The sequence below is a fragment of the Mesoplodon bidens genome, assembly GCF_964165515.1.
Source record: "Mesoplodon bidens genome assembly, chromosome: 7".
NCBI lineage: Eukaryota > Metazoa > Chordata > Mammalia > Artiodactyla > Ziphiidae > Mesoplodon > Mesoplodon bidens.
In genome coordinates, this window is record NC_138164.1 from 89,324,353 (window position 1) to 89,351,740 (window position 27,388).

The 27,388-nt window shown below is 36.8% G+C and overlaps 2 protein-coding genes across 7 annotated transcripts in view; one reads left to right on the top strand and one right to left on the bottom strand.

Moving 5' to 3' along the window:
- DNAJC24 (DnaJ heat shock protein family (Hsp40) member C24) overlaps positions 1-16,583 on the top strand; it is a 68,959-nt gene extending 52,376 nt beyond the window's left edge. For both annotated transcript variants that reach the window (XM_081241125.1, XM_081241126.1), the window contains exons 4-5: positions 12,013-12,081; positions 15,744-16,583. In XM_081241125.1, the coding sequence (XP_081097251.1) occupies positions 12,013-12,081; positions 15,744-15,874 (200 nt within the window). In that variant the 3' untranslated portion in view covers positions 15,875-16,583. The remainder of the gene's footprint in view (positions 1-12,012; positions 12,082-15,743) is intronic.
- A 411-nt stretch (positions 16,584-16,994) lies between these two features.
- Positions 16,995-27,388, bottom strand: part of IMMP1L (inner mitochondrial membrane peptidase subunit 1) — a 79,689-nt gene continuing 69,295 nt past the window's right edge. For all 5 annotated transcript variants that reach the window (XM_081241122.1, XM_081241119.1, XM_081241121.1 and 2 more), the window contains 2 exons: positions 18,040-18,150; positions 16,995-17,163 (listed from right to left, as the gene is read on the bottom strand). In XM_081241122.1, the coding sequence (XP_081097248.1) occupies positions 17,095-17,163; positions 18,040-18,150 (180 nt within the window). In that variant the 3' untranslated portion in view covers positions 16,995-17,094. The remainder of the gene's footprint in view (positions 17,164-18,039; positions 18,151-27,388) is intronic.

The following is a 27,388-nucleotide window of genomic DNA, read 5'->3' on the forward strand; positions in this document are numbered from 1 at the left end:
TGGGAGTGTTTCCTTGATTTCACTTTCAGATTTTTCATCATTAGTATATAGGAATGCCAGAGATTTCTGTGCATTAATTTTGTATCCGGCAACATTACCAAATTCATTGATTAGCTCTAGTAGTTTTCTGGTAGCATCTTTAGGATTCTCTGTGTATAGTATCATGTCATCTGCAAACAGTGACAGCTTTACTTCTTCTTTTCCGATTTGGATTCCTTTTATTTCCTTTTCTTCTCTGATTGCTGTGGCTAAAACTTCCAAAACTATGTTGAATAAGAGTGGTGAGAGTGGGCAACCTTGTCTTGTTCCTGATCTTAGTGGAAATGGTTTCAGTTTTTCACCATTGAGGATGATGCTGGCTGTGGGTTTGTCATATATGGCCTTTATTATGTTGAGGAAAGTTCCCTCTATGCCTACTTTCTGCAGGGTTTTTATCATAAATGGGTGTTGAATTTTGTCGAAAGCTTTCTCTGCATCTATTGAGATGATCATATGGTTTTTCTCCTTCAATTTGTTAATATGGTGTATCACGTTGATTGATTTGCGTATATTGAAGAATCCTTGCATTCCTGGAATAAACCCCACTTGATCATGGTGTATGATCCTTTTAATGTGCTGTTGGATTCTGTTTGCTAGTATTTTGTTGAGGATTTTTGCATCTATGTTCATCAGTGATATTGGCCTGTAGTTTTCTTTCTTTGTGACATCCTTGTCTGGTTTTGGTATCAAGGTGATGGTGGTCTCGTAGAATGAGTTTGGGGGTGTTCCCCCCTCTGCTATATTTTGGAAGAGTTTGAGAAGGATAGGTGTTAGCTCTTCTCTAAATGCTTGATAGAATTCACCTGTGAAGCCATCTGGTCCTGGGCTTTTGTTTGTTGGAAGATTTTTTATCACAGTTTCAATTTCAGTGCTTGTGATTGGTCTGTTCATATTTTCTATTTCTTCCTGATTCAGTCTTGGCAGGTTGTGCATTTCTAAGAATTTGTCCATTTCTTCCAGGTTGTCCATTTTATTGGCATAGAGTTGCTTGTAGTAATCTCTCATGATCTTTTGTATTTCTGCAGTGTCAGTTGTTACTTCTCCTTTTTCATTTCTAATTCTATTGATTTGAGTCTTCTCCCTTTTTTTCTTGATGAGTCTGGCTAATGGTTTATCAATTTTGTTTATCTTCTCAAAGAACCAGCTTTTAGTTTTATTGATCTTTGCTATCGTTTCCTTCATTTCTTTTTCATTTATTTCTGATCTGATTTTTATGATTTCTTTCCTTCTGCTAACTTTGGGATGTTTTTGTTCTTCTTTCTCTAATTGCTTTAGGTGCAAGGTTAGGTTGTTTATTCGAGATGTTTCCTGTTTCTTAAGGTGGGATTGTATTGCTATAAACTTCCCTCTTAGAACTGCTTTTGCTGCATCCCATAGGTTTTGGGTCGTCGTGTCTCCATTGTCATTTGTTTCTAGGTATTTTTTAATTTCCTCTTTGATTTCTTCAGTGATCACTTCGTTATTAAGTAGTGTATTGTTTAGCTTCCATGTGTTTGTATTTTTTTTTTTTTTTTCTTTTTGTGGTATGCGGGCCTCTCACTGTTGTGGCCTCTCCCGTTGCGGAGCACAGGCTCCGGACGCGCAGGCCCAGCGGCCACGGCTCACGGGCCCAGCCGCTCCGCGGCATATGGGATCCTCCCAGACCGGGGCACGAACCCGTATCCCCTGCATCGGCAGGCGGACTCTCAACCACTGCGCCACCAGGGAGGCCCAATGTGTTTGTATTTTTTACAGCTCTTTTCCTGTAATTGATATCTAGTCTCATAGCATTGTGGTCGGAAAAGATACTTGATACAATTTCAATTTTCTTAAATTTACCAAGGCTTGATTTGTGACCCAAGATATGATCTATCCTGGAGAATGTTCCATGAGCACTTGAGAAAAATGTGTATTCTGTTGTTTTTGGATGGAATGTCCTATAAATATCAATTAAGTCCATCTTGTTTAATGTATCATTTAAAGCTTGTGTTTCCTTATTTATTTTCATTTTGGATGATCTGTCCATTGGTGAAAGTGGGGTGTTAAAGTCCCCTACTATGATTGTGTTACTGTCGATTTCTCCTTTTATGGATGTTAGTATTTGCCTTATGTATTGAGGTGCTCCTATGTTGGGTGCATAAATATTTACAATTGTTATATCTTCTTCTTGGATTGATCCCTTGATCATTATGTAGTGTCCTTCTTTGTCTCTTCTAGTAGTCTTTATTTTAAAGTCTATTTTGTCTGATATGAGAATTGCTACTCCAGCTTTCTTTTGGTTTCCATTTGCATGGAATATCTTTTTCCATCCCCTCACTTTCAGCCTGTATGTGTCTCTAGGTCTGAAGTGGGTCTCTTGTAGACAGCATATATATGGGTCTTGTTTTAGTATCCATTCAGCCAATCTGTGTCTTTTGGTGGGAGCATTTAGGCCATTTACATTTAAGGTAATTATCGATATGTATGTTCCTATTCCCATTTTCTTAATTGTTTTGGGTTCGTTATTGTAGGTCTTTTCCTTCTGTTGTGTTTCTTGCCTAGAGAAGTTCCTTTAGCATTTGTTGTAAAGCTGGTTTGGTGGTGCTGAACTCTCTCAGCTTTTGCTTGTCTGTAAACGTTTTAATTTCTCCATCAAATCTGAATGAGATCCTTGCTGGGTAGAGTAATCTTGGTTGCAGGTTTTTCGCCTTCATCACTTTAATTATGTCCTGCCACTCCCTTGTGGATTGTAGAGTTTCTGCTGAGAGATCAGCTGTTATCCTGATGGGGATTCCCTTGTGTGTTATTTGTTGTTTTTGCCTTGCTGCTTTTAATATGATTTCTTTGTATTTAATTTTTGACAGTTTGATTAATATGTGTCTTGGCGTATTTCTCCTTGGATTTATTCTGTATGGGACTCTCTGTGCCTCCTGGACTTGATTAACTATTTCCTTTCCCATATTAGGGAAGTTTTCACCTATAATCTCTTCAAATATTTTCTCAGTCCCTTTCTTTTTCTCTTCTTCTTCTGGGACCCCTATAATTCGAATGTTGGTGCTTTTAATGTTGTCCCAGAGGTCTCTGAGACTGTCCTCTGTTCTTTTCATTCTTTTTTCTTTATTTTGCTCTGCAGCAGTTATTTCCACTATTTTATCTCCCACCTCACTTATCCGTTCTTCTGCCTCAGTTATTCTGCTATTGATCCCATCTAGAGTATTTTTCATTTCATTTATTGTGTTTTTAATCAATGCTTGATTCATCTTTAGTTCTTCTAGGTCCTCATTAACTGTTTCTTGCATTTTGTCTATTCTATTTCCATGATTTTGGATCTGGGAAATAGAATCTTGGATCATCTTTACCATCATTATTCTGAATTCTTTTTCAGGTAGACTGCCTATTACCTCTTCATTTGTTAGGTCTGGTGGGTTTTTATCTTGCTCCTTCTCCTGATGTGTGTTTTTCTGTCTTGTCATTTTGCTTATGTTACTGTGTTTGGGGTCTCCTTTTTGCAGGCTGCACGTTCGTAGTTCCCGTTGTTTTTGGTGTCTGTCCGCAGTGGCTAAGGTTGGTTTAGTGGGTTGTGTAGGCTTCCTGGTGGAGGGGACTAGTGCCTGTGTTCTGGTGGATGAGGCTGGATCTTGTCTTTCTGGTGGGCAGGTCCACGTCTGGTGGTGTGTTTTGGGGTGTCTGCGGACTTTTTATGATTTTAGGCCACCTCTCTGCTAATGGGTGGCGTTGTGTTCCTGTCTTGCTAGTTGTTTGGCATAGGGTGTCCAGCACTGTAGCTTGCTGGTCGTTGAGTGAAGCTGGGTGCTGGTGTTGAGATGGAGATCTCTGGAAGATTTTCGCCGTTTGATATTATGTGGAGCTGGGAGGTCTCTTGTGGACCCGTGTCCTGAAGTTGGCTCTCCCACCTCAGAGGCACAGCACTGACTCCTGGCTCCTCAATTTGGGATGATGTGTTGTCTATTCATGTATTCCACAGATGCAGGGTACATCAAGTTGATTGTGGAGCTTTAATCCGCTGCTTCTGAGGCTGCTGGGAGAGGTTTCCCTTTCTCTTCTTTGTTCTCACAGCTCCTGGGTCTCAGCTTTGGATTGGGCCCCGCCTCTGCGTGTAGGTCGCCGGAGGGCGTCTGTTCTTCGCTCAGACAGGACAGGGTTAAAGGAGCAACCTCTTCGGGGACTCTGGCTCACTCAGGCCGGGCGGGCGGGAGGGGCACGGAGTGCGGGGCGAGCCTGCAGCGGCAGAGGTCGGCGTGACGTTGCACCAGCCCGAGGCGCGCCGTGCGTTCTCCCAGGGAAGCCGCCCCTGGATCCCGGGACCCCGGCAGTGGCGGGCTGCACAGGCTCCCGGAAGGGCGGTGTGGACAGTGACCTGCGCTCGCACACAGGCTTCTTGGCGGCGGCAGCAGCAGCCCCAGCGTCCCACGCCCGTCACTGGGCTCCGCGCTTTTAGTCGTGACTCGCGCCCGTCTGTGGAGCCCCTTTAAGCAGCGCTCTTAATCCCCTCTCCTCGCGCACCAGGAAACCAAGAGGGAAGAAAAAGTCTCTTGCCTCTTCGGCAGCTCCAGAGTTTTCCCGGACTCCCTGCCGGCTAGCTGTGGCACATTAGCCCCCTTCAGGCTGAGTTCTCGCCGCCAGCCCCAGTCCTCTCCCTGCGCTCTGACCGAAGCCCGAGCCTCAGCTTCCAGCGCCGCCTGCCCTGGCGAGCGAGCAGACAAGCCTCTCGGGCTGGTGAGTGCCGCTCGGCAGCGAGCCTCTGTGCGGGAATCTCTCCGCTTTGTCCTACCCAGGTATGTGGGGAGTTTCTTGCCTTTTGGGAGGTCTGGGGTCTTCTGCCAGCGTTCAGTAGGTGTTCTGTAGGAGTTGTTCCACGTGTAGCTGTATTTCTGGTGTATCCGTGGGGAGGAAGGTGATCTCCGCGTCTTACTCTTCCGCCATCTTACCTAAAATCTCGGAAGTTTTGATTTAATAACAGAGAAAATGTAGGATTTTAGGAAGTTTGTGTCTCCAGCTTTAACCTCTTTCCCAATTTCTACTCGGGTAATTGACCCGACTGAAATCAGTGGGTTCAAAACCAAGACTGGGTCCACCTTTCTCATTGCTTGTTTTTAACCCTCAGACTTGAAATCTTTCTTTCATATTAAACTGTTGATTACTTCTAGTTTGCTCAGTATATAGCCAATGAATTAAAAATGAGTGTTGGCATTTCTTCTTTATTGTGTTATTTTTTTCCCTCTAAGTGATCTTTCTATTCTCACAGCTACCACAATAGACCATACCCCGATTATAACATAGACTCAGGTTACTTCCACAGCTGCTAATTGGCCTTCTCCCATAGTCATTTACATTTTGATTGGTCTAGCTTTCTTTATTCTTACTCTTGTTTAAGAACTTATATAACTACCCACTCCCTAACACAACATTTACCCATTCGCATGGAATTTAAATGGGACAGAAGCTCTTAAGTTTGTCCCTAATTACTTCTTCCAGCCTTATCACCAATCACAAACCTAATGTGAATCTTCTCCCCATTCATTTAGGGGTTCCCAAACACATCTGCTTATACTGTTTGTTGTTACTCAGAATACCCTCGCATTCTGATTTCTTCACAGCTTATTCTTTGTTCAAGTTCCAACTCTAGTCCTCCTAGCTCCACCCCCCACAAAAGAAAGCCTCCCCTGACTTTCTAGTCTACTGTCATTATGTCTAACCTCTGAATTCAATCCATAAATTATTTTGATTTTTTCCCCCATATTTCAGTTCTGTTTGATACTTTGGAAGGACTAAATAATAATATGGATTATGGCTTTGATAATAATAGATCAGTTTTAATGGGACCGACAGTAGTAAAGTACATCAAACTTCTTAACACTGTTACAAATCCAGACAAGGTGAAAGTTGCTGCCAACATACACTGTGGTCCTCGAGGCTCCCCCCACTCTCCGCCCCCCAACCATGCAATAATTGAGTCGTTTTCCTGTGGTCTGTTATAGACAGGTCAACACAAACATTATGAGTTAATAATAACAGTTAAAATAGCTGCCATTTGTTGAGCACTAGAACTATGGCAGTTGTCTTTTAATCATTGCTTAACAACCTTGTAAGGAAGATATTAATATCTGATTTCCAGAGAAGGAGTCTGAGGCCCAGAGGGTTTAAGTAATTTGACTAAGGGCACATAGCTAGTAATTGATAAGAGGCGAAACTCAAAGCCATTCTCTGACTCTTAATCACTGTGCTGGGCTGCCAAGTTTTGAATAGGTGTGTACAACCTACTATTTTAGTTCCAGATAGTCAGGAATGAGGCATATTTGAGGGTCAGAGTGAGAGGCCAGGCTTACTTCTGCTACTGTGTTCTGCCTTTCTGCAGTGAAACATGAAATTCAATTTCCGGGTTTCATTTGGTACCTATCATGAGCACTGGGTTTCTTTTCAGCTTGTGAAAGAACCGTAGTTCTTCATGTCCATAATTAAGCGCCAAGTTTGTAGTTTTTCTTCCATATGGAAAGCCTTGCAGTTGTGACTCTTTAATTTCATCTGGGAAAGAATTATAGAGCTTTATGATTTAATGAATAGGTTTCAAGTTAAATGTTGCCTGATTCTGAATCTCTTATCAAGGTAGAGACTGTTCTAAGAACAGAGACTATTAAGGACGAGGAACTGATTTCCTTCAAGTTATTTCCTATATGAAAGATTTAATTATGTATACTGAAATGATTTTTAAGAAGGAAGTGATTGTTTAAAATTAAATTACTTGGTTTTAAAGCAGCAAGATACTAATTTAGACCTAAAGGAAAATACTGCGATTTGCTTTTAACACACATAGATGACTTCTGTAAGTTTGAAATAAACTTTGTTTTAAATGGCATTAAAAATAAATACAATGCACTAACTGCTAAATGAGAGCGTTCTGGGGACTTGGTCACTTGAGTAACACACAACATTGCCACTCTTGAATAGTAGGGACAGAGTTGCAGGTAGACTAGATCTTTTGGCCAGTAGTGGGTTGAATGAGACTTTTAGATATCTCATCCATAAAGAATAAAGTTTAATTCCTCTTCTCGGAAGCTTTTTGTTGCTGTTATTTATTTATTTTTACTTATTTATTTGAATTGTAGCTACAGTTAGAAAAGGTTTCCTGGGATTAGGAAGTGTAATTATATAGGCAGCAAACAAAGAGCTGTTTTAGAAATTTTACTGTCATTAGGAGGAAGTTTTAAAAGACTGGAATTCCATTGTCTGGTAAGAAGTAAGGAATATTTATTGATTCCCAAATGGAGCTGAAAAAAACCTTTCCTCTTTTAGAAAGTTGTGAATGACCCAGCGAGAGCTCTAGTAAGCTTTACTGAACCAAGCTGCTAATAGTTATTTAATGTTATTCTTCAGTGTGAAAGAATCTCCGTAGATTTTCCTTTTAATCTCTTTGAATTGCAGGCTCATAAACCTCTCTGATGAGTCCTGCCAGTGTTTTCTTAGATCCCACTGTTGAGACAATGGAGCCACAGAATTCTTTCACTTCTTGTTGTCAGACAAATCCAATAGAACACAAGGTCAGAAGGGCCTATACTTCTAAGGGTTGAAAGATTCTTTTTCAAGTAACCACATAAATTATTTGATTTTATCATTATATTGGTTGGGAATCTCTCTTTAACGATAGTGCATTGCTTTCTACATGTAAGTAAATCTGGAAGTTTTTCTTGTCTCCATATTTGCTTAAGCTTGTGAGCACAGCACAGGTTGTGCACAGACCTTAACGTTCCTAGATATCTTAGAAAAAGCTGAACCCATTCACTTCAAAAGAATTAGGAATCATGTAGTGACATTGGACTCAAGATGGAGTTCACCAAATGCCAGGCAGTGCTCTTCTTGCCAAAGGGCAGTTTTTTTTTGTTTTTTTTTTTTTTTAAATTACTACCATTCTGTAGCTAAGATTCCAGATTTAAATCTTGGATCTGTTTATTTAATTAAATCACTTTCTAAGTCAGTTTCTGTTTTCTCATGATTTTTGGTAGTATCATATTAAGGAGAACTTTAAGATAGGGTTTACATTTTCAGATGCCTATTACAGTATTATAATGAGCAAAAATATTTATAATATGTAAAACTCAAAAGAAAACAAACATGTCTTTTGCAGATGCAGTGCCTGATTAGTAGATAATAATCAAAGCTAATTACAGGGTTCCTGTGAGTTACTTTAAGGGCTAGGGAGGAATTAAGTTTTCCAATTATATCTACAGTGGTGGACAAGCAGAGATCATTGTTTAAAAAGAAAAAAAAGAAACATTGATTAGTTTGTGCTCCTTCCTTGTAATGGTAGTGGGGGGCGGGGAGTTGCTGTTTTCCCATTCGCTGGACACCTGCCTCTCAACAAAAGATGGTGGTCTCCTCCCTGCCCCCCGCCCCCGCGCATTTAGATTCACCTTTTCCTTGTGAGTACCCTCTCCGCTCATCATACAGTTCTCCAGGGATCCAATTTTCCCCTGAGTTAATCACCCTCAGCCTTTTTCAGAAGTTGTTAGATTATGGTCCTTTCAAAGGATACACACTTTCTTACGGAGCTCTTTACTTCGTTCCCCTAACTTTTCTGTCCTTATTTCTATTTAAAACTACAGCCATTAGAGTTTCAACACTCTACCTAAACCTTTTTTTTGAAGTATAGCATACATACAGAGGAATGCACCAATCCTAAGTGTACAGCCTGATGGATTTTCACAGTAAACACACCCATCTAACTAACCAGCACCCCAGCAGGCCCCTGTAACTTCTTCCAGTCGCTACTCACTCTCCCACGCCCAACATCACAGGATAGTTTTGCCTGTTACATTTCACATAATGGGGATATCATACAGTACGCAGGTGTCCTCCGCTTTTCAGCAATTTGCTTTACTCCACTTCGCTTTCATGAAAGACCTACACTAGTACCTGCTTTCACTTAATGGAAAGAAATCCTAAGTGGATGTTCACCTTTATGAAAAGAGGTGAAAAGTGAAAACAGTGTTGAGCATTTGCTTTGCGGTGAGCCCCCAGCGGCCAGAGTGGCACTGCCAACCTCTCTCCCTGGGAGCTACATTCAGCATCAAGCCACCATAGCTTTGAACTGTGTCTGTGAGCATCTGTGCTTTATCTTGAATTATTTTGTGCATCCATTAGCAAGATATGTCTTGAGGTAATTTCTTTGCTTTACCTATTTTGGCTTACAAAAGGTTTCATAGGAAAGCTCTACTTTCAGATAGCAGGGGAAGCCTGTGTTCACTCTTGTGTCAGATACTGACTTTTTTTTTTTTTTTTTTCCTGTACGCGGGCCTCTCACCACTGTGGCCTCTCCCGTTGCGGAGCACAGGCTCCGGACACGCAGGCCCAGCGGCTGTGGCTCACGGGCCCAGCCGCTCCGTGGCATGTGGGATCCTCCTGGATCGGGGCACGAACCCGTGTCCCCTCCATCGGCAGGCAGACTCTCAACCACTGCGCCACCAGGGAAGCCCAGATACTGACTTTTAAAACCAGAATCCCCACAAAACTTGGACTGTGTGCATATAGTATTGAATAATCAGGTCAATATGTAGATGTTTAGATAGGAATAGAATAGGAGAAATTTTAATATACTCCTTTTAACTCTGACCTTGGGTAAAGTACTAACCATTTTTATGTTCTATTTTCTTTCCCTTTTACCATGAGATATGGTCTAAACTGATCTTTCAACTAAGAAGTGGTTAGCTACAATAAGTTCCTGTACAGAAAGAGGAAAAAAATAATAAAAATGTAAAAGCCACTTTTTGGAGTAGGTGGAATAATAGAAAGGGTTCCACATGAAATAGTAACTAGGGAGAATAACAATAGCGTCCTAGTAGAGAAGCAGAACAATACAAACCTGACTTGCTTGGCAGTTATATTTGCCAGTTATTTCTCATTAATTATTTTAAAGTAAACATGGCATAATGGATACTTATGAATGGGTTGTCTTTTTTAACAATTAATGTATTACAGGTGTCCAAGATAGGTTAGATTAAGGTTTATTCATCTTGTCATTACCTCTGCCTTGTCTGATTTGCTCTGATTTCAAAATTACTTAAGATATCTGTAAGATACCCTGGAATATAGGCAACTTGATTGTAAATTATTTATACCTGTTTTTCCCCTAACCAAGCTCTATTAAGTGCCAATTACCCCCATTCTTCAATTCTAAAACAGTGTTTCATTTCTGCATTCGAGCAGATTATCTTGGTCCTTCTGAGTAAGAAATTGAAACATGTGATAAAAGTCCATGAGACTTTTAGATAGAATTTTTTTTTAATTTGGAATACTGAATAACCTATAACCAAGTAAACTTTATATAGAATGTGGAAATTAAATTGTTTTGTTCAGAAACTACCTCGCATACTGATACACTATGCATAGGCTATTCAGTGGACACACAGAGATGGAAGAACCACCCCTGACCACTTCACAGAAGTCTTTATCTTTGGGTTTTAGAACAGTTTAATAGACTTAGTACCCAGTAAATATGAAGTGATATAATATTTGACATACCTTAATAGAAAAGCATGATGAGTTCAAAATATTGTATAATCTTTTCATCTATTTTAAAATTGTGTAACTCACCAATAAATTTTGAACAGGCAGTTATTAAATATAATTAAATCGCAGGCATTCACACAACGGAACAAAGGGAAGCATTCTCAGCAAGTGAACAAGAGACTAGTGAGACAGCTAAAGAAAATTTCATTGGGGTGGGGGGTGGATTTTAGTAGTCTCTTTTAAGCATTGACTTCTACAAGAACAATACAAGCATACAGGAAGTACGGCGTGCCTTTAAAAACAAAGACAAGTGCTTCTCATATATAGTTGCTTTCTTTGTCCTACAGTACACTTGCTTTACGTAAGAGTGCATGCTTATACTACCTAGACCATATTCCTACTAAATTTAGGTGGCATTCCTGGTTTCTTTGGACCTTCCCTCTGTAGGGGAAACTTTGGCCCAGGAAACAGCAGTGGAACATCAACACAGAAAGGTTGTGTTGCATGGCTATTAAAATATTTTAAAATAATTATTCCTTTAAGTTACCTGTTACTCTGTTGTGAGCAATTAAAAATCAGATGACTAAAAGCCCCCTTAAATTTGGTTAGAGCCTTATTCTTTAAGGCACTTTTAGCCTGATCTCAGTTGATTGGAAGAACACCCTTGTATTAGTTTGCTCCGTCTGCCATAACAAAGTGCCATAGACTGGGTGGTTTAAACAACAGAAATTTATTTCTCACAGTGCTGGAGGCTGAAAAATCCAAGACTGAGGTGCAAGTTGATGAGGATCCTGGTCAGGTCTCTTTCTGGCTTGCAAAGGACCACTTTCTTGCTGTGTCTTCATATGATACTTTCCTCTGTGCATGTGAGTGGGGAGAGACCTCTCTCTTCATCCCCTTGTAAGGCCATCAATTCTATCAGATTAGAACCCCACTCTTATGACCTCATTTAACCTTAATTACCTCCTAAAAGGCTTATTTCCAAATACAGTATGTTGGGAGTTAGGGCTTCAACATAAGAATTTGGGAGGGGGGACATAATTCAGTCCAGAGTGACCCTTCTAAAGTAGATAAGAGATAATTTGATATACGTAAGGTTACAAAGCTAGTAAAATATTATAACTGAGGTTCAAATATAGTTATTTTGTACCTGACTCCACACTGTCTTTCTTAGTCACAAATATAGTTTATCTGACAGAAAATTTCCCCCTACAAAAGAGTTCATTGGTTGATCACAAAGAAACATCAAGATCAACTTCATGGTTTTGCTTGTTGCATGCTTGTGAAAAATGGGATAGATTTTGACTGTTTATGAGATGTTCTGGAATTTTTTAGTCAGCTGAAGTCAGATAGCTTTAAAACTGCTATCAAAAGTAGTAAGCTAAGTTTTTAAATAATTAGAATTGTAGTGAACAGGCTGGACTTGCCTTCTTAGCATTCTTCATGGTTATGATTTAACTATCAAAATTAAGTGTCTCATTCTGTATTTTACAGAAGATGATCTAAGAAATATGGGACCAGTAGATGCTCGAGTATATCTTGAAGAAATGTCTTGGAATGAAGGTTGGAATTATTTTTTTTCTCTTGATTACAATCAGGAAAAATATTAGGGACCTCCTGTAAGAAAAAAACCTTCATAGGATGTTTGGAAATAACAGCTTGGATTTCTATATATATGTGGGTGTTTCTGTTTGGAATCTTTTTGTTTCATTCTAAACTTCAATTATTGGTGTCCACTTATGTGACTCATTTCCAGTTATTTTTCTATCCTAATTAGATGTTAGGTACTTAAGATTTCGTATGGTTTTCTTTTTTTAAACTACTTTGATTTTTTGTTTACTCTCCATCTGTGTAATAGGGAATATAAAGTCAAAGGAGATAATTTTTTCCATCCTATGTTGACACTTGAGATGAATTCCTATTAAATATGTTTATTTTTGTTTCTTTATATGGAATGATAAATTGTCAGAGCAAGGATTTTAATGTTATACATGTTATACTCTTCTACTTGGAGCTTGATGTTTAACCTCCTTTTTTGATTGTGTCTTAAGTGGAAAAGAAAAATCTGTCACTCCCTTTTACCTACCATGAAGTCATATCTTTTTCCCCTTTCCTATTAATAGAATTTAAAAACTTAAATCTAACTTAATTTTCCATTCTTCAGATTAGTTCTGTGAATTGCTCTGGTTAGGTTTTATTAAGTTCCTTTTTTTTAAATGGAAGCCATGAATACCACAATTCCATGTTTCTCTGGGCAAATGAAGAAATCTTACTGTTTTCTAGGATTTTTATATACTCTTAGTCCTATAACTTTATTATTCAGCCTGGGGTACAGATTCCCTGGGGGTTTACAAAAAGTTATTAGTAAGTGTGGATAAGTAGAAGATAAACAGCCTGTCCTTTCCGAAACCAAGTTTACTGGAATATTTTTTAATGGCAAATTCTTAGCTTAGTGCTCTTAGGAAGTTGGGTCACAAAGCTATATTGACTTAGAAGGGGAATCATGTTTTTGCCTATGAGCCACTCTGCTCCTAAACTGCCAAATGAAATCCTGGAGTAGAAATTCTTATTTGCAGTGAATGATTGGAAAACTTGAGATTTTGTGTAACTGGGGCCCCCAGGGTTCATGATAGTTTCATCAGAGTAAACAGGAAGATCTACTTCTGTGAAAATAGAATACACTAGTGACACTGATTTCACTGCTACTTTGTGAAGGGGATAGATTATAACATGTCGTTTATCAGGGAGACTTGCCCAGCTAAATAATATTTTTTGAATATACAGTATTGCCAGCTTATCAACCAGTATATGTGTGTGTGTGTGTCCATCTCTTATTGGACGAATTAGTTCTTCTTGTAGTTGATATGACTAATATGTTTTGTTTACTAATAATTCCTGATAATATTAAAACAGTGAAAACTGGTTTTTGTAATTTTTACTTCTTTAGTAAAATTTTTAAAATATAATCAATTTAAGATTTTATTTTAAATTAAGACTGTGCATTAGTGTGGTTCAAGCATCTGTTCAGTCAGCAAATATATGGGCTTTTTGATAAGTGAAAATGCCAAGACATTGAAAGACATATACAACATGAAATCAAGAATTATCATAAATGTTATTGTCCTTGGTACTCCCTAAAGTAAACTTGACAGTGAAGAAGATAAAGAAGCATCCCAGCTACAGCCAATGAATCAGTTATAAGCAGCTACAGTTAATCTTAAAAGTATAGGATGTTCTTAGATACTTATTTAAATTAAGGTTTTTTTTATCACTGTAAAGATAGAAATAGTCCTTATCCTTATGAGAGAAAATAGTGAGCAACAGCTACATGAAGCTATTATTTTTGCAGGAATGTTTAAAAACTGGTCACGTGAGTTTTGCCATTGAATTTGCAATTTGGAATTGTTCTGTGCGATTGCAAAGAGCAGCCTTGGCAGATGAAAGTACATAAAAAGTGTGATCAACTGGACTAGCAAAAGCATTTGATGATTCCTTCATGGGTGTTTTCAGAATAACCTTGGAAGGTGAAGATCCATAATAGGAGAAAAGTGGATGAAATCCTACATGATAAACATAGCCAAATTATCAGCTTCTGGGTCCAGGAACAGTAGGAAATGATGCATTTTATTATGCTTAAAAGGCATACCTGAAGAACTATTGAGAGACTGAAGTTAGCCATTCCCCTTACAGTTAGTCTGTTACACAGCTTCGTTGTTTTGTCTTCATTCAGTGTATTTAAAATTATGATTTCCGTGAAGATGTCACTTTAAGTGATAGTAGAATAATTTAAGAAGAAATTTAAAAAGATGGGAGTTTTAGTGAGCATTAACATTTGGAATCATCTATGACAAAACTCCACAGTAGCCCATGGTGGCCTCTGCATCATTTACCAAGCACATGTCACCTCAAATTGTTTCTCAGTGTTCACTGAGGTGGTGAAAAAACAAGAGGGAGATTTAGCTCAAGAAAACCAATGGTTAGAATATGTACATTTTTAGACAATTTAATAATAAAATGGTTCACTTTGAAAGCATGCTCTATTACACATATATGTTGGCTCAGATAGGGAAGATGTTAGTGTTTTAAAATTCAAGATTATTTTTCTTTATAGAGAAAAAAGACATTGTGGTGAAAAATGAAAAGCAGAACTGTGAATTAATGTTTTCCTTACTGATAAAATAAACATGTAAAGCTGGCTTATTTAATTGCTTGTTTTTCCAAAACCAAAGTTGATTAGAGAACAAATCCAAGGCAGTTGAATTTTTTTTTCTTTTCTTTTCTCTTCTTTTCATGGCATATGATGAGATCTAAGTGTTAAAAAATGAAGTTTGAGAAGTGAATGAAGATATTTGATTGTAAGAAATCATATCTTTAGAGATTTAGTTCCTTTATCTCTAATTTTTTTTATGACAGTAGTAATAATGAGATCAGTAATTACTTTTGACAGTCACTCCTCAGTGACAGTAAAATGGAATAACCGGTGGATCAGAGATTCTTTCAGCTAAAAGACAAAGTATTTCAACTTCCTAGGAAGATGAAACTTATAAAATTTCCCCCATTCATAGGCAGAACGTTGCACCATATTGCCTCCTTTGGGCATCTCACTTCAGTGATTGTCCTTTTGGTTCCTAAATCATTTGTAAACACCAGACAAACAGGTACACACACATAGCCCCCACAGAAAGGACACCATAGTATATGTCTATACATTTAAGTCAGGATTCTTGAAATAGTGTGATACCCGAACAGACAGGATTCAAATGCTGAACCTGATAAACAGTCAAGCCAGCAGTTTTCTCTGAAAGGATATACTGCTGGCAAAGGCATGCTCCTTAACAATAAGACAGGTAGGGCTGTTTCTCTTCTTCCTTCACAGTAATATTTTAGACAACCACATTGTTCAGAAGAATGTAAAATCTACATGAATCTTAAGAAAACAGAAGACTTCAAATAAATTTCATTGGTCACTACTGAGCATCTGCTCTCCCCTACAGGATCTTTGGTCTATTGTTTCATACCCTCAATACATTTCCTCCACAGATAAAGATTTTTTAGTAGATAATTTTTAGAAACACTGCCCCTATACGAGAAATTTTTTCAAGTTCTCATATAAATATATTTTATATTGACTGATCTTTTTTCTTTTGCAGTTTCTGTGGAATAGCTGCATTTTTTAAAAGGTATTAATGAAGTAGTTACATGTAAGCATTTTGTTTTCTTTGCAGATGATCATTCTTTTTCTCTGAGTTGTCGATGTGGTGGAAAATACAGTGTTTCCAAGGATGAAGCAGAAGAAGTGACGCTTATTTCTTGTGATACGTGTTCACTAGTTATAGAACTCCTTCATTATCGCTGAGATTGTTCACTAAGTGGAATTCTTTAGTGTATTCAGACACATGGAGGAAAATCTACTCCACCTTTGTCCATTCAAGCAAATGTATAAAGCTGATTTTTAAAAAAAGGATTCTTTTTTGTCAGCTCTATTATTTGCAGAGAAAATATAAGAATGTCGAAGTCCACCTAGATTAATAGAAAATTAATTTCATTATTCATATGTATTTACATTTTATATTTACAGATCGCTAAGAAAGGGGGCTTGAATTAAAAATATTTAGTGAATTCCCATCTGAGAAGTTTATTATTGGTGCATTTTCTCCTTGGTACAAAATATAAGAATTTTCCTTTCTTCATATAAGTGTGTCTCATCTTTTAATGGGTCACAGTATCATCATATTCCTTTATAGTTGCTAAGTTTTTGAAGTAACATATTTCTAGCTGCTAAAGTTATAGGCCTTTTGTACAACTATTTCAAATCTCAGGTCATTAGAATTCAGTTAGAATCTTCATGAATAACATGTGAGCCTAGCTCTCCCATGATGAAGGCTGGATATGGATATTCATGAGTTATTTCAAAGTTAATAAAGTGAAATGGCAACCGGAGAAAGAAGGAGAGCCTTGGAGTCAGAAAACCGTGGCCACTGCATTGCTGGTATAATGAAATGGACTTTTTAAATGTGTTATTATTGATTATAGTAAAGCTTTTATTTTTCTATATATTTAATATTCTATGGACCGTATGAGTCAGAACTCACTTAAAAAATTTTAAGGAATCCTTTATGGGATCACTGAAACATTCTTCCTTAATTTCAAATGAGTAAGTCAAGCATGTGACTTAGCAGCTTTTTATTAGGTCAAACTCTTGGTTTATTGTTGGTTTGGACTTATAAGACTAGTTAGTACTCTGTCTTGTAAATGTAGCTAAAGTATGAGGCATATTCAAGAGGAGTAAATTACTTTCCTTATACCTATACAACCAAAAATTTGAAAGTGAGGTTGTTCCAGGTTTTCCCTAAAAATATTTTCATATCAAAATTTAATGACTTATTTTGGATTACATTTTTATCCATATATTTTGAACAAATATAGCTTGCAGAGTGTGTGTTGCTTATTCTTTACATTTAACAATTAAAAATAACTAAAACTGAATAGCAAATAGTTTATTAGTAAGTACATGGTTTCAGTGACAATAATAAATTCACTTTAGCAGAAGACAATAATCAAAAGAATAAATGCTTGCTAATCATCAGAAAATCTGTGGCCATTAGGGCTGTCACGTAGAAATCCAAAATCATTCAGAGGCCAAATCTGGAAAAGCAAAATGTGATTGAAGACTTAGTAAAGTGATATATTATAGCATCATCATATTCCCTTTTTTTTCATTCATCCCTTTCTCTATGCCTTATAATTAAATACTTTCTCCTTATTCTTCAATCAAGAACAAATTTTCTACTTCAAAATAAGACTGTAGAAAGTAAACCTGTATGTGTATGTATTTAACCTCTAAAGTTTGGAACATTCAAACATTATACTAGAAAATAATATGTGTGTAGTGTGTATATGTTTGTTTTTTCTTTCACTATCGTCAGAGTTAACTGTAAACCTAAGTACTTGAATATAACATCTGCTTAAGTGTAAAAAATCCTGTAAATTATCCAACAGCCCCAAATACTCATGTCTGTTTTTCTCCTGACTGCTTGTGGCAAAAAGGAAAAGCCAGTGAAAACAATAATCTTTACTATTACATTTATTACAACCATGATAAGTGCATTACTCATTATACTTAACTGGGATATCCCTGCATTCCAGCTAGTTGCTAGACTGCTCTTCTGCAAATGCATATTAATATATGCCCTGGGTATGAATATGGTTGGGAAAGTTGTATGAGAGAAAATTAAATTTTTGGAGAGTCAAATTAAAAGCTTCTTATGCTACAACTAATCTGAACTTTATTTTTCAAACAAAAATTATTCTCAATTACCTGTCACAATGGGGGAGTGGTAACGTTTATAGCTATGAAGGCCAACATGTTCATAAAGTGTAGTAGTCATTGCAACAGTTGTTCGTCCACTGACAGCCTAAAGATTTCAGTTCTTCTAAAAGAAACTTTTTTTTTTTTTTGGTTTGGTTTTTTACCCCAGCTCAGAGAAAAAAGCCTGCATTTTAAGCAGAAAACAGTAGTACCTTAAAGAAGATACGTCCTCTTATTAATCCATATGGAACAGGTCCATAGTACCTGGAATCTGTAGAATTCTGTAGATTATCACCTTCTAACCACACATGACCCGTTGGCACCTAGAATTATAGAAGAAAGCAGCCCCTTTAAAAAAGAAAAACAAATCTGGGTACTATAAATAAAAAATCATGTCTTTTGGAGGTAGGGAGAAATATCCTAAAGTTCCCTTTTATAAAATACATTCAAACTCTATAATTTGCATTTTTGCTGTTATTTCTTGCATAATAAAGTAACTTTTACTAAATATTAATTAGTATTAATATTTCAACTTTTAAAAAGACCTATCTTTTTTGCCATATGGTTCCCAAACATTAATTTGTTATGCAAACCCCAAACTGAGGTTATAAGAGATCAAAACACTGTGACAGGGTCATTAATTTAATAGACTTCAAAAGAGGTCATTAGGATGCTGACTGAAAATGTGCCCTCCTGTCTCAATAACAGCATAAGCAGGGCAGCCACTCACTCAGCAACATCCTGGGGCCAATACCAAGGCCAGACCTATTAGAATGCTCATGATGAACTAAATGGTAATTGATTGTGACATCAATTACAAATAATCTCATCATTTTATTGGAGTGGGCTTGTCAGAATTCTAATTAAGATCCTTGTTCTGCTTTTGTACAGGCCATATCTTCAATGCATTATACTTCAGTAATGACCATCAAGAACTAGAAGGACCTATTATAAAATCATCAGTTGTAAAATTAATGATGGTGACCTTCTACTAAATAAAAAGATCCCATCTTCTATATGTCCTGTGTATTAACTGGGATATAACATAAATTTAAATTTTTACTCAGTGACAATCATAAGTATATTTAGAACAGAACACATTACTTACAAAAATGCCCACTGTGATATGAGATATTTGCCCGTTAATATCTGTTCAATATAAACTTTAAAAATTACTCTTCAGTAACAATCTTCAAAATTGCATTTTAAAGTTTCTTTTTTATAGGTTTTGTTACCCAAGAAAGTCGAATTATTGACCAGACCAAAATGATCTATGGAAAGGAATTAATTTTCACTATTCTTTTGACTGATTATTACTTGGGAACCTTATGTGAAGAAAAATATTCATATTAGGTTTAATAAGAAATGACCAGTTTTTTTAAATGTCACAAAATTTTTAAAAACGACTACCTTTTAGAGCAGTTTTAGGTTCACAGCACAGCTGAGAGGAAGGTGCAGAGATCTCCCATATACCTCCTGCCCCCACTCATGCACGGCCTCCCCATTACATCCCCACTAGAGTGGCATGTCTGTTACACTGACATCATCATCACCCGAAGTCCCATGGTTTACCTTAGGGCTCACTCTTGGTGTTGTACATTCTATGAATTTGGACAAATGTATGACATGTATCCACATCACAGTACCATACACAGTATTTTCACTGCCCCCAAAACCTCTGTGGTCTGCCTGTTCATCCCCCCATCACCCCTGAATTACCTTTTGGAAAAATAAATTTATACAAGCATGTAAAATTTGAATTACACTTTATTTAGAGATTATATAATTTTGGAATATATAATTTTGGAATGTCTTATATCATGTAGAAATATTAGCCAAAAATGAATCAAGTTAATTATTTTCATTTAGATACACTTAAATGTTAAATCTATTTGTAGAGAAAGGATAAAAGTTTTTTGAAAGAATATCAGATATTGTAAGATCATTAACTTCTACTAGTGGAACTAGTTATATAGGTTCTAGGGCCAATAGCAAGGTTCATTCCTACCTATATAATAAGTAGATTTATATGTAGTGAAGCATAAGGCTGCTCTAATAGAAAAATGAGTACATCTCAGGTTACAGATGAAAAGAAGAACAAAATACTGTATTTGGAAAAGCTAAAATAAGTCATTAAATATATTCTGAAGTACTGCCTTGGGAGAAACTACAATGGGAACATCTTTGGTGTCTAAATTTCCATAGTTTTTCCTTCATACGTGTTTGTTCCTGAGTTCTAAAAATAGGTAACATATACGAATAGTTAAATACAATTATAAAGTTAGGGACACCAATAAAAGCAAAGGAGAACAAAATTCAAAAAACTAATAAAGATACTAACAATCCAGGAAGATCTTTTTTTGCCCGTCCGATTGATGCAATATACATTTCCTTTCTCCATGAAGCTTTTCCCAATGTTGCCTGCACATACCAAATACTCTATAGATTGTTTAAAACACTTAAAGTCTGTCCTACATGGGGCTCTGGATCATAACATCCTCTTACATGCTTGGCTTTTGTGTATGTCTACTATTTTATGACTGAAAAAGCCAACAGACAATAATCATGTCAGGATCTTAAATCTTTACAACACCTAAACCAAAGTTGGAACTCAAATATTTGTTGGTGATTAGTATTAGTTAAGTAGAAATTGTTGTAAAGCACAATCACTTTTGTGCTTATGACCTAAGTTTCTTCCAAATTTAGATAAATACAGTGATGAAGTATTGTCTCTGGCAGAGTAAAGTTAACAAGAACAGAAAGGAATCTGCTAAGAGAGACCCAGAACATACCACCAGAAACCTTTGGAGGAGTGTGACCCAGGCTGTTCACACCTAGTCCTTGACTGCAAGGGGTGGAACAAAAGGGAGGAATAGTAACACAAACTAGTATTTATACATACTTTTCTGGTCATTTTAATTTAAACAAACAAACACATTTGATCCTTAGAACAACCTGTGAAGTACAGTTACATTTAATAGAAGTAGGTTCAAATATGGAACATGCTACCTCTTACTTACCTGAAGCCCATATATGCTAATACCCATGCATCCATTCACAGCAAAGGAATAACCTTTACATCTTAAGACTTCAATGTTTGATATAAAGTACAGACACAAGGAAACAACCTCATCACTGATGGCACCTTTAATAAGAGCTTCTCTATAAATGGGAAAACCTCTGAGTGAGAGTCTTAAAATCAAAGCAGTCACCTTTGCTGATCTACCTCTCTATCACTTATTTTCCCAGTAAAAAATTCATTACGTTTGCAGTTACTCCACTTTTGAAACACATACTTATTTTTGATATGGGGTAAGGGTGTACACTTTAAAATCAATTTTAGAGGTATACTTTACAGTAAAATGTGCTCATTTTGTTTCGACACTAGTTTTGAAAAATGTGCATTCCTATGTAACCACCAACCACAATCAAGATGTAGAACATTACTACTATGCCAAAAAGTTCCCTCCTCCAGTCCACCTCCCACCCCTACACCTCGTCCCAGGCAACTAGTGATCTGTTTCCTGTTTACTAGAGACTAGTTTTACTAAAGTTCATATAAGTGAGATTGCACAGTACATACTATTTTGTGTCAGGCTTTTGTTCAGCAGTTTTTAAACGATTAATACATGTTGTATGTATCAGTCATTCATTGCTTTTTACTGCTGAGTATATCCCATTGTAAATCACAACTTCTTTCCATGAACCTGCTGATGGATATTTTTGTTGTCTGCAATTTTGGGCTGTTACAAATAAAGCACTATGAACGTTCATGTATAAGTCTGTTTCTTTTCAGTAAATATGTAGGGGTAGAATTTCTGGGTCATAAGTGTACGCTTAATCTTAAACTTTTCCAAAGTAATTATACCATTTTACACTCCCAACAGCAATGTATGAGTGTTTCTGTTGCTTCACAACCTTGGTATTTTCAGTTAAAAAACTTTTTGCCACTCTAGTAGGCTATTGGTGTCACATTGTGGGGTTTTCATTTGCATTTCTCTGATAAGTATTTTTTCTTGTACCTATTAGTGTATCTTTTGTGAAATGTCTATTAAAATATTTTGCCCATTTTTAAAGTGGATTATTCTTATTCATTTTAAGAGCCCTTTATGTATCTTGAGTACAAGTCCTTCGACAGGTATCGCAAATACTTCTTCCCAGTCTGGGATCTTTTCTTTTGCAATTTTTAATCTGCTATAAAGACCATATATTTTTAGGCTCTAAAAATTCTAAAAATTTCACTTGGTTCTCTTCTATATTTACCATTTCTGCCTCGTTATGTTCATCCTCTAGATCCTTGAAAATATTTCTAATTGGTGTTTTAGAGCACATGACTGTTAATCCCATTATCTCTCATTTCTGGATCTATTTTTCTTCTAGTTGTGGGTTACATTTTCCCACTTCTTCACATATCTAATAATTTGTTATTGAGCTGAACATTTGTTGAGTGGATTTTGTTCTCTTTTTAGAGAGCGTTGAATGTTGAGGAGGTCTGTTTGGTTTTTGGAAGGCGGTTAAGTTAGCTGTGGAACAGCTTATTCCTGTCAAGCCTTGTTTTTAAGCTTAAGTTGGGTCTCTCTCACACTGTACTCTAAGGGCTAGTCTAGCCCACTCCTAAGGCATGATATTCCAGGGTCTGTACGGAATGCTCTAGATATTTAATGAGATCTGTCCACTGTGGCTGGTCAGAACTCAAATGACTCTCAGCCCTGTGTGAGCTCTGGGAATTGCTTGGCTGCTGCCAATAGCTGTTTGGTGCTCAGTCTCTAAATTTCACCATAAGCAGGCACAGTTTAGTGTTCAGCCCCAAAACCAAGAGAATACTCTACGTAGATTTCTGGAGATCATTCTGTAGCTCTTTTCTCCCCGGTGGTTTGACGCATAAATTCCAACCACTTAAACTTCCCTATACCCTAATCTCTGTCTCTTCAACTCAGCAAGACCAGTCCTTTGTTTGAATTTTCCTCCTCGCACCTTCTGAAAACTGCTTTAAGGCAGAAGTTAGGGAAAGTATAAGGCTTGCCTTGTTTGTTTCCCTGCTCTCAGGAATCCGTCTTGTACTGCCTGCTGTGCATTGTCTGAAAACTGTTTCACATAGTTTGTCCAGTTTTCTAGTTCTTTATGGCAGGAGGACAAGTTCAGCCGCAGTTACTCCATAATTGCCAGATGTTCAGAGTATCTAATATTTAAAGTCTTATTTTTTTTTAGCATACCTCATAACAATATGAAGAAAATCCTTTTGGTGAGAACTAAAGTTCTTGATGTAAGTAAAGTGTGCCTTTGGCATCTCTGCCTTGCATCCCCTTCAGTGGCATGCCCTGTGTGTCCTCATTTTACCCTTTCCCTATCAAAATCTCTAGAAAAGATTCGCCAAACTCAGCATGCAATTATGTATAAGCAGATAAGTTCAGTATGGTATTGCTTGTACCTCAAAATTGGCAACAGTATAAATATTCGTCAGTAGGCAGATGTTAAACAGTTTATTTACAGAATAGTAGACAGATAATAGACTGACATGAATACAGTCAGTGAAAAAAATAAGTTACAGGGCTTACTTAGGTATAATTACTTTTTTTTTTTTTTTTTTTGCTGTACGCGGGCCTCTCACTGCTGTGGCCTCTCCCGTTGCGGAGCACAGGCTCCGGACACACAGGCTCCGCGGCCATGGCTCGCGGGCCCAGCCGCTCCGCGGCATGTGGGATCTTCCGGGATAGGGGCACGAACCCGTGTCCCCTGCATCGGCAGGCGGACTCTCAACCACTGCGCCACCAGGGAAGCCCCTATAATTACTTTTTTAACAAACCATAAAATTTTGTTTTATGTATTTCAAAATTTACATTTTTGTGATCAGTATGTATTAAATAATTTTAAAATATATATATGCATATACACATACATGTGTGTCTTAATATGACTAGCCCTTTCAGTGATACTTGTACTTTTTAAAAATGGAACATTGTCCATCACAATGCAGGTTAGGAAGAGCTTTATTGAATTAAAAAAAAATTTTTTTTTTGTCTGCGGTAATGTGGTAAGAGAGTGACCTAGCTTCCAATCTGTATAGCAGGCTCTGCTTCTTTGAACAGTACACGTAAATGACTGCAATTACAGTACTGTCACCAGACCTCTGGATAACTAAAATATTAGTCTAGCTAAGAACGCATTTATTTAAATAAATATAAAGTACAACACATTTTTGGTATGGGTCCAAAACTTAAAACCTGACCTTTCTGGTCAGGTGAGTGGAGTGGAGTAAAGCAAGGAACAGAACAAAAATTTCCTTTCTAACTCAAAACACAGTTATTGTCTGTTGGATTAACCTACTGGTTATCACTAAATTCAAAATTCAAACCAGAGAAGAGAAATAATTCTATAGCAATATTATAATAAAATAGATTAAAATGTTTTTAAAATGTATTTTTAAAAGGCTGTTATAACTTTCCAATTAAAGTAGAAAAGAACTCAAATAAACACTTAAAAAATTTATAATAAATGTTTTGCAAATGCGCAAAAATGGAAATACTAATTCCATGTCTTTGTTCATTACTTCTCATAACCAAAACTTTTAAAAAGAGTTAATTACTTTTCATCTTTGTATTTTTGGAAATACACCATGCCAACTTGAATGAATGCATGAGACTGAATAAGAATGTATGAATATATGTTTACAATGAATGCCACCTAGAAATGTTTACTTTTGCTCAAATCTGAATTTTCCCAGGGTCTCAGATATAACTAGCTTTAGGAATAACTTTTAAAGCATTAAAAGAACTCTTAAATCATTCTTGGTTTTTCCTTTCTACGTCAGAGGTTTACTTCCTGAGCTATGATAAAACCTAATCTCAGGGCAGGACAAAACAATCAAGCCTCTAGTTCTCAGCCATACTTGCTGAAGCCTAGTTAAGTGCCTCCTTTATAGTACAAGCAACAAACGTAATTGCCTCATGGCCTGCGGGTGTCCATTTAACAAAAGCAGCTTTTGGGAACCAACCCACAGGTGTTACCTTTCTTGATTTAAGTGAAATCTGATGAAAGAGTCCACAATATCAAATAACACATTTACTAAACTGTAATCAAACTCACTTATTATTTGATTAAGCAAAGATTATCTAATTAAGAAAAAATTCTGACTGAAGAGTAAGATTGGTATGTTTGACCTTTCAAAAGTTTCAAAAAACAGAAAATCCTAATAACAGACTGATTTTTAACTAACTCTTTGTTTGCCAGATATTTTAAAATGTATAATCAGCAAAGGCAGGGTATGCACTGGCCCTATTACTGCTCATGCCTCCTTAATGGTTCTTCTAAAATGACTGAATGTAAAGGAAATAATAATTATTAAAGAAACAAACAAAAATCATAAAGGTAATAGGAGAGGGCAAAGTTTTTGGAATCCTTTTCTGACATGATTATTTTTTCCTTTTCCTGAAATATATAGGAAAATGAGAGGCATACACACCTTAGGAAAGCACTCAGATAAAGACTTGGAGTTTTTGTTTTTTGTTTTTGGCAAAAGCAAATGGAAGTAGTATATCAACAACACTGTAAAGTATTTCATTTTCCACATGTATTTTAAAGATTTTGTTTTGTGTCTCACAGAATGATGAATGTAAAATATAAAATGCATAATTTCCCTGCCCAGGAAAAAAGTCCATATGATGAATGTACATTCATAACATGTCATTTTAGTTTAACAATAGCCAAATAATTGTTATTTATGTTACTATTTCAGGTAAGCAGAATCGAGTCAAATTAGTATACCATTATGTGGTTAATGCATATTCTGCTTAATCATGGCTTATATAACCAAAACATAGTCATGGTAAGATGCTATGCACACAAACTACTGGAGAGAATACTTGCAAAATGAGATCATTTATTAATTATATAGTTCTAAAAGAACTTCATAAAGCCCAGTATTTGTATGACTCCTGCAATGGCAGTAAATAATTGTTGGAGTTTATCTTCCTATATACACCAACAAAACTATAGATAAAGACATATATGTCAAAAAGTGAAGCATTAAATCCCCTGAGAGAAAATCATGTAGAAAGGTTTTTAAGAACACAAAGCTGAGAAAACATTATTAATCTTTAATTTTGTAAAATGGGGCTGTCTCAAGCGTCAGTTATGGGTACCTCTGAAAGCAAAACTCAAGGAACAGTCTCACTAATACTCTATTTTTACTGACATTCTCCTTGCCAGAACTTTTTGCCCACATTTGTCTCCCTGAGTAGAATATCTGGAGTCATAAGGGAGGTGCTCCCAAAGGCTAGATGCATGACAAAGGGATTAACATTTATAAGGACCAGGCAAGGAACAGTTAACACCCTGATTATTTCAGTAGATACTATCTCTATGCAGTCCTGCTTCTCTTTCTTCCCATTTAAATTCTGACTTATTACTAACCTATCGCACATCATTCCCGGGGAATGTTATTGCCTTTCCCTACTTAAAAATGGTGCCACTTTAGGTTCATAGCCAATTATCATTAAAGAGAAATTTACGCCAAAGTTCTAGTAAGCTACACCTACAGCACTGTGGTGAGGGTGTGTGTGATGGGGGATGCTTTTAACTAAAGGTTCTCTTTTATTATTGAGCATCTCCCTGCTGAGTGGGTTTAGAGCTTCGTCTAAGACTTGACTTGCTCATTCTCACAGCTACTGCAATCAAGCTAAGCTCCTTCATCTTCTCCTTAAGTACTCAATACCTCCATCCAGCCTGAACAGGAATTTCTGATGGGGTGTTTAGTATGGTGGTTAAAGTTACTGTCCACAGAGTCATAGTCCTGAGTTCAAATTGTAGCTCTGCCACTTACTAAACACCTTGGACAGGTTATTTAAACCTCATCTAAAAAACTGGAACTAATGAATGCCTTACAGAAACATTCTGAAAACCAAATAACACATAAGGCTCCTGGCACCCAGTAAGCACTCACTAAATATTAGCTATTGTTATTAACAGTTGCTCCAGCTGCTGGATGAATGATGCCTGCCGGGCTTTCTTTGTTCCTGGTTTCATATGCAGTCTATCCAGTTCTCTGCAAAGTGAACTGTGCTTTGCAATTTCACTTCAGTTATGTTTTTGGTCTTTTTCTTTTACATTGTATTCAATTATATAGTTCTGGTACTAGCCAAGACTTTGAATTAAATCCAGTATAATTAAAAATGTACATTAATTGTGAATAGATGCCATATTAATTATGCCAATTGATTTAATGAAATTCAGTTTTTAAGACCAAATCACCCAAATGTAGCAAAGACTTACATTTTTATTCTTTTAACAGGCATCTTTTTCAAGCAATGTTTATTAAATATCAAATGCCTAAGCACTTCCTTATGGAGCATTTACTTCTTCAGGACCATCTACCAACTTGTCAGAAGGTAGAGGAAGGGGAAAAAGTGTTGGGATTGAAGCTAGTAAATAGTCCTTTCCATCCCAGCGATCTAATACTAACATCTCAATCCTACAGATTTTTTTTCCCTAGGACAATGGATTATTTGGTCTCTGACTTCTTTTTTGTTCTATTTGTAACAAGGTTACCTGCTGTTTTTGGATTAT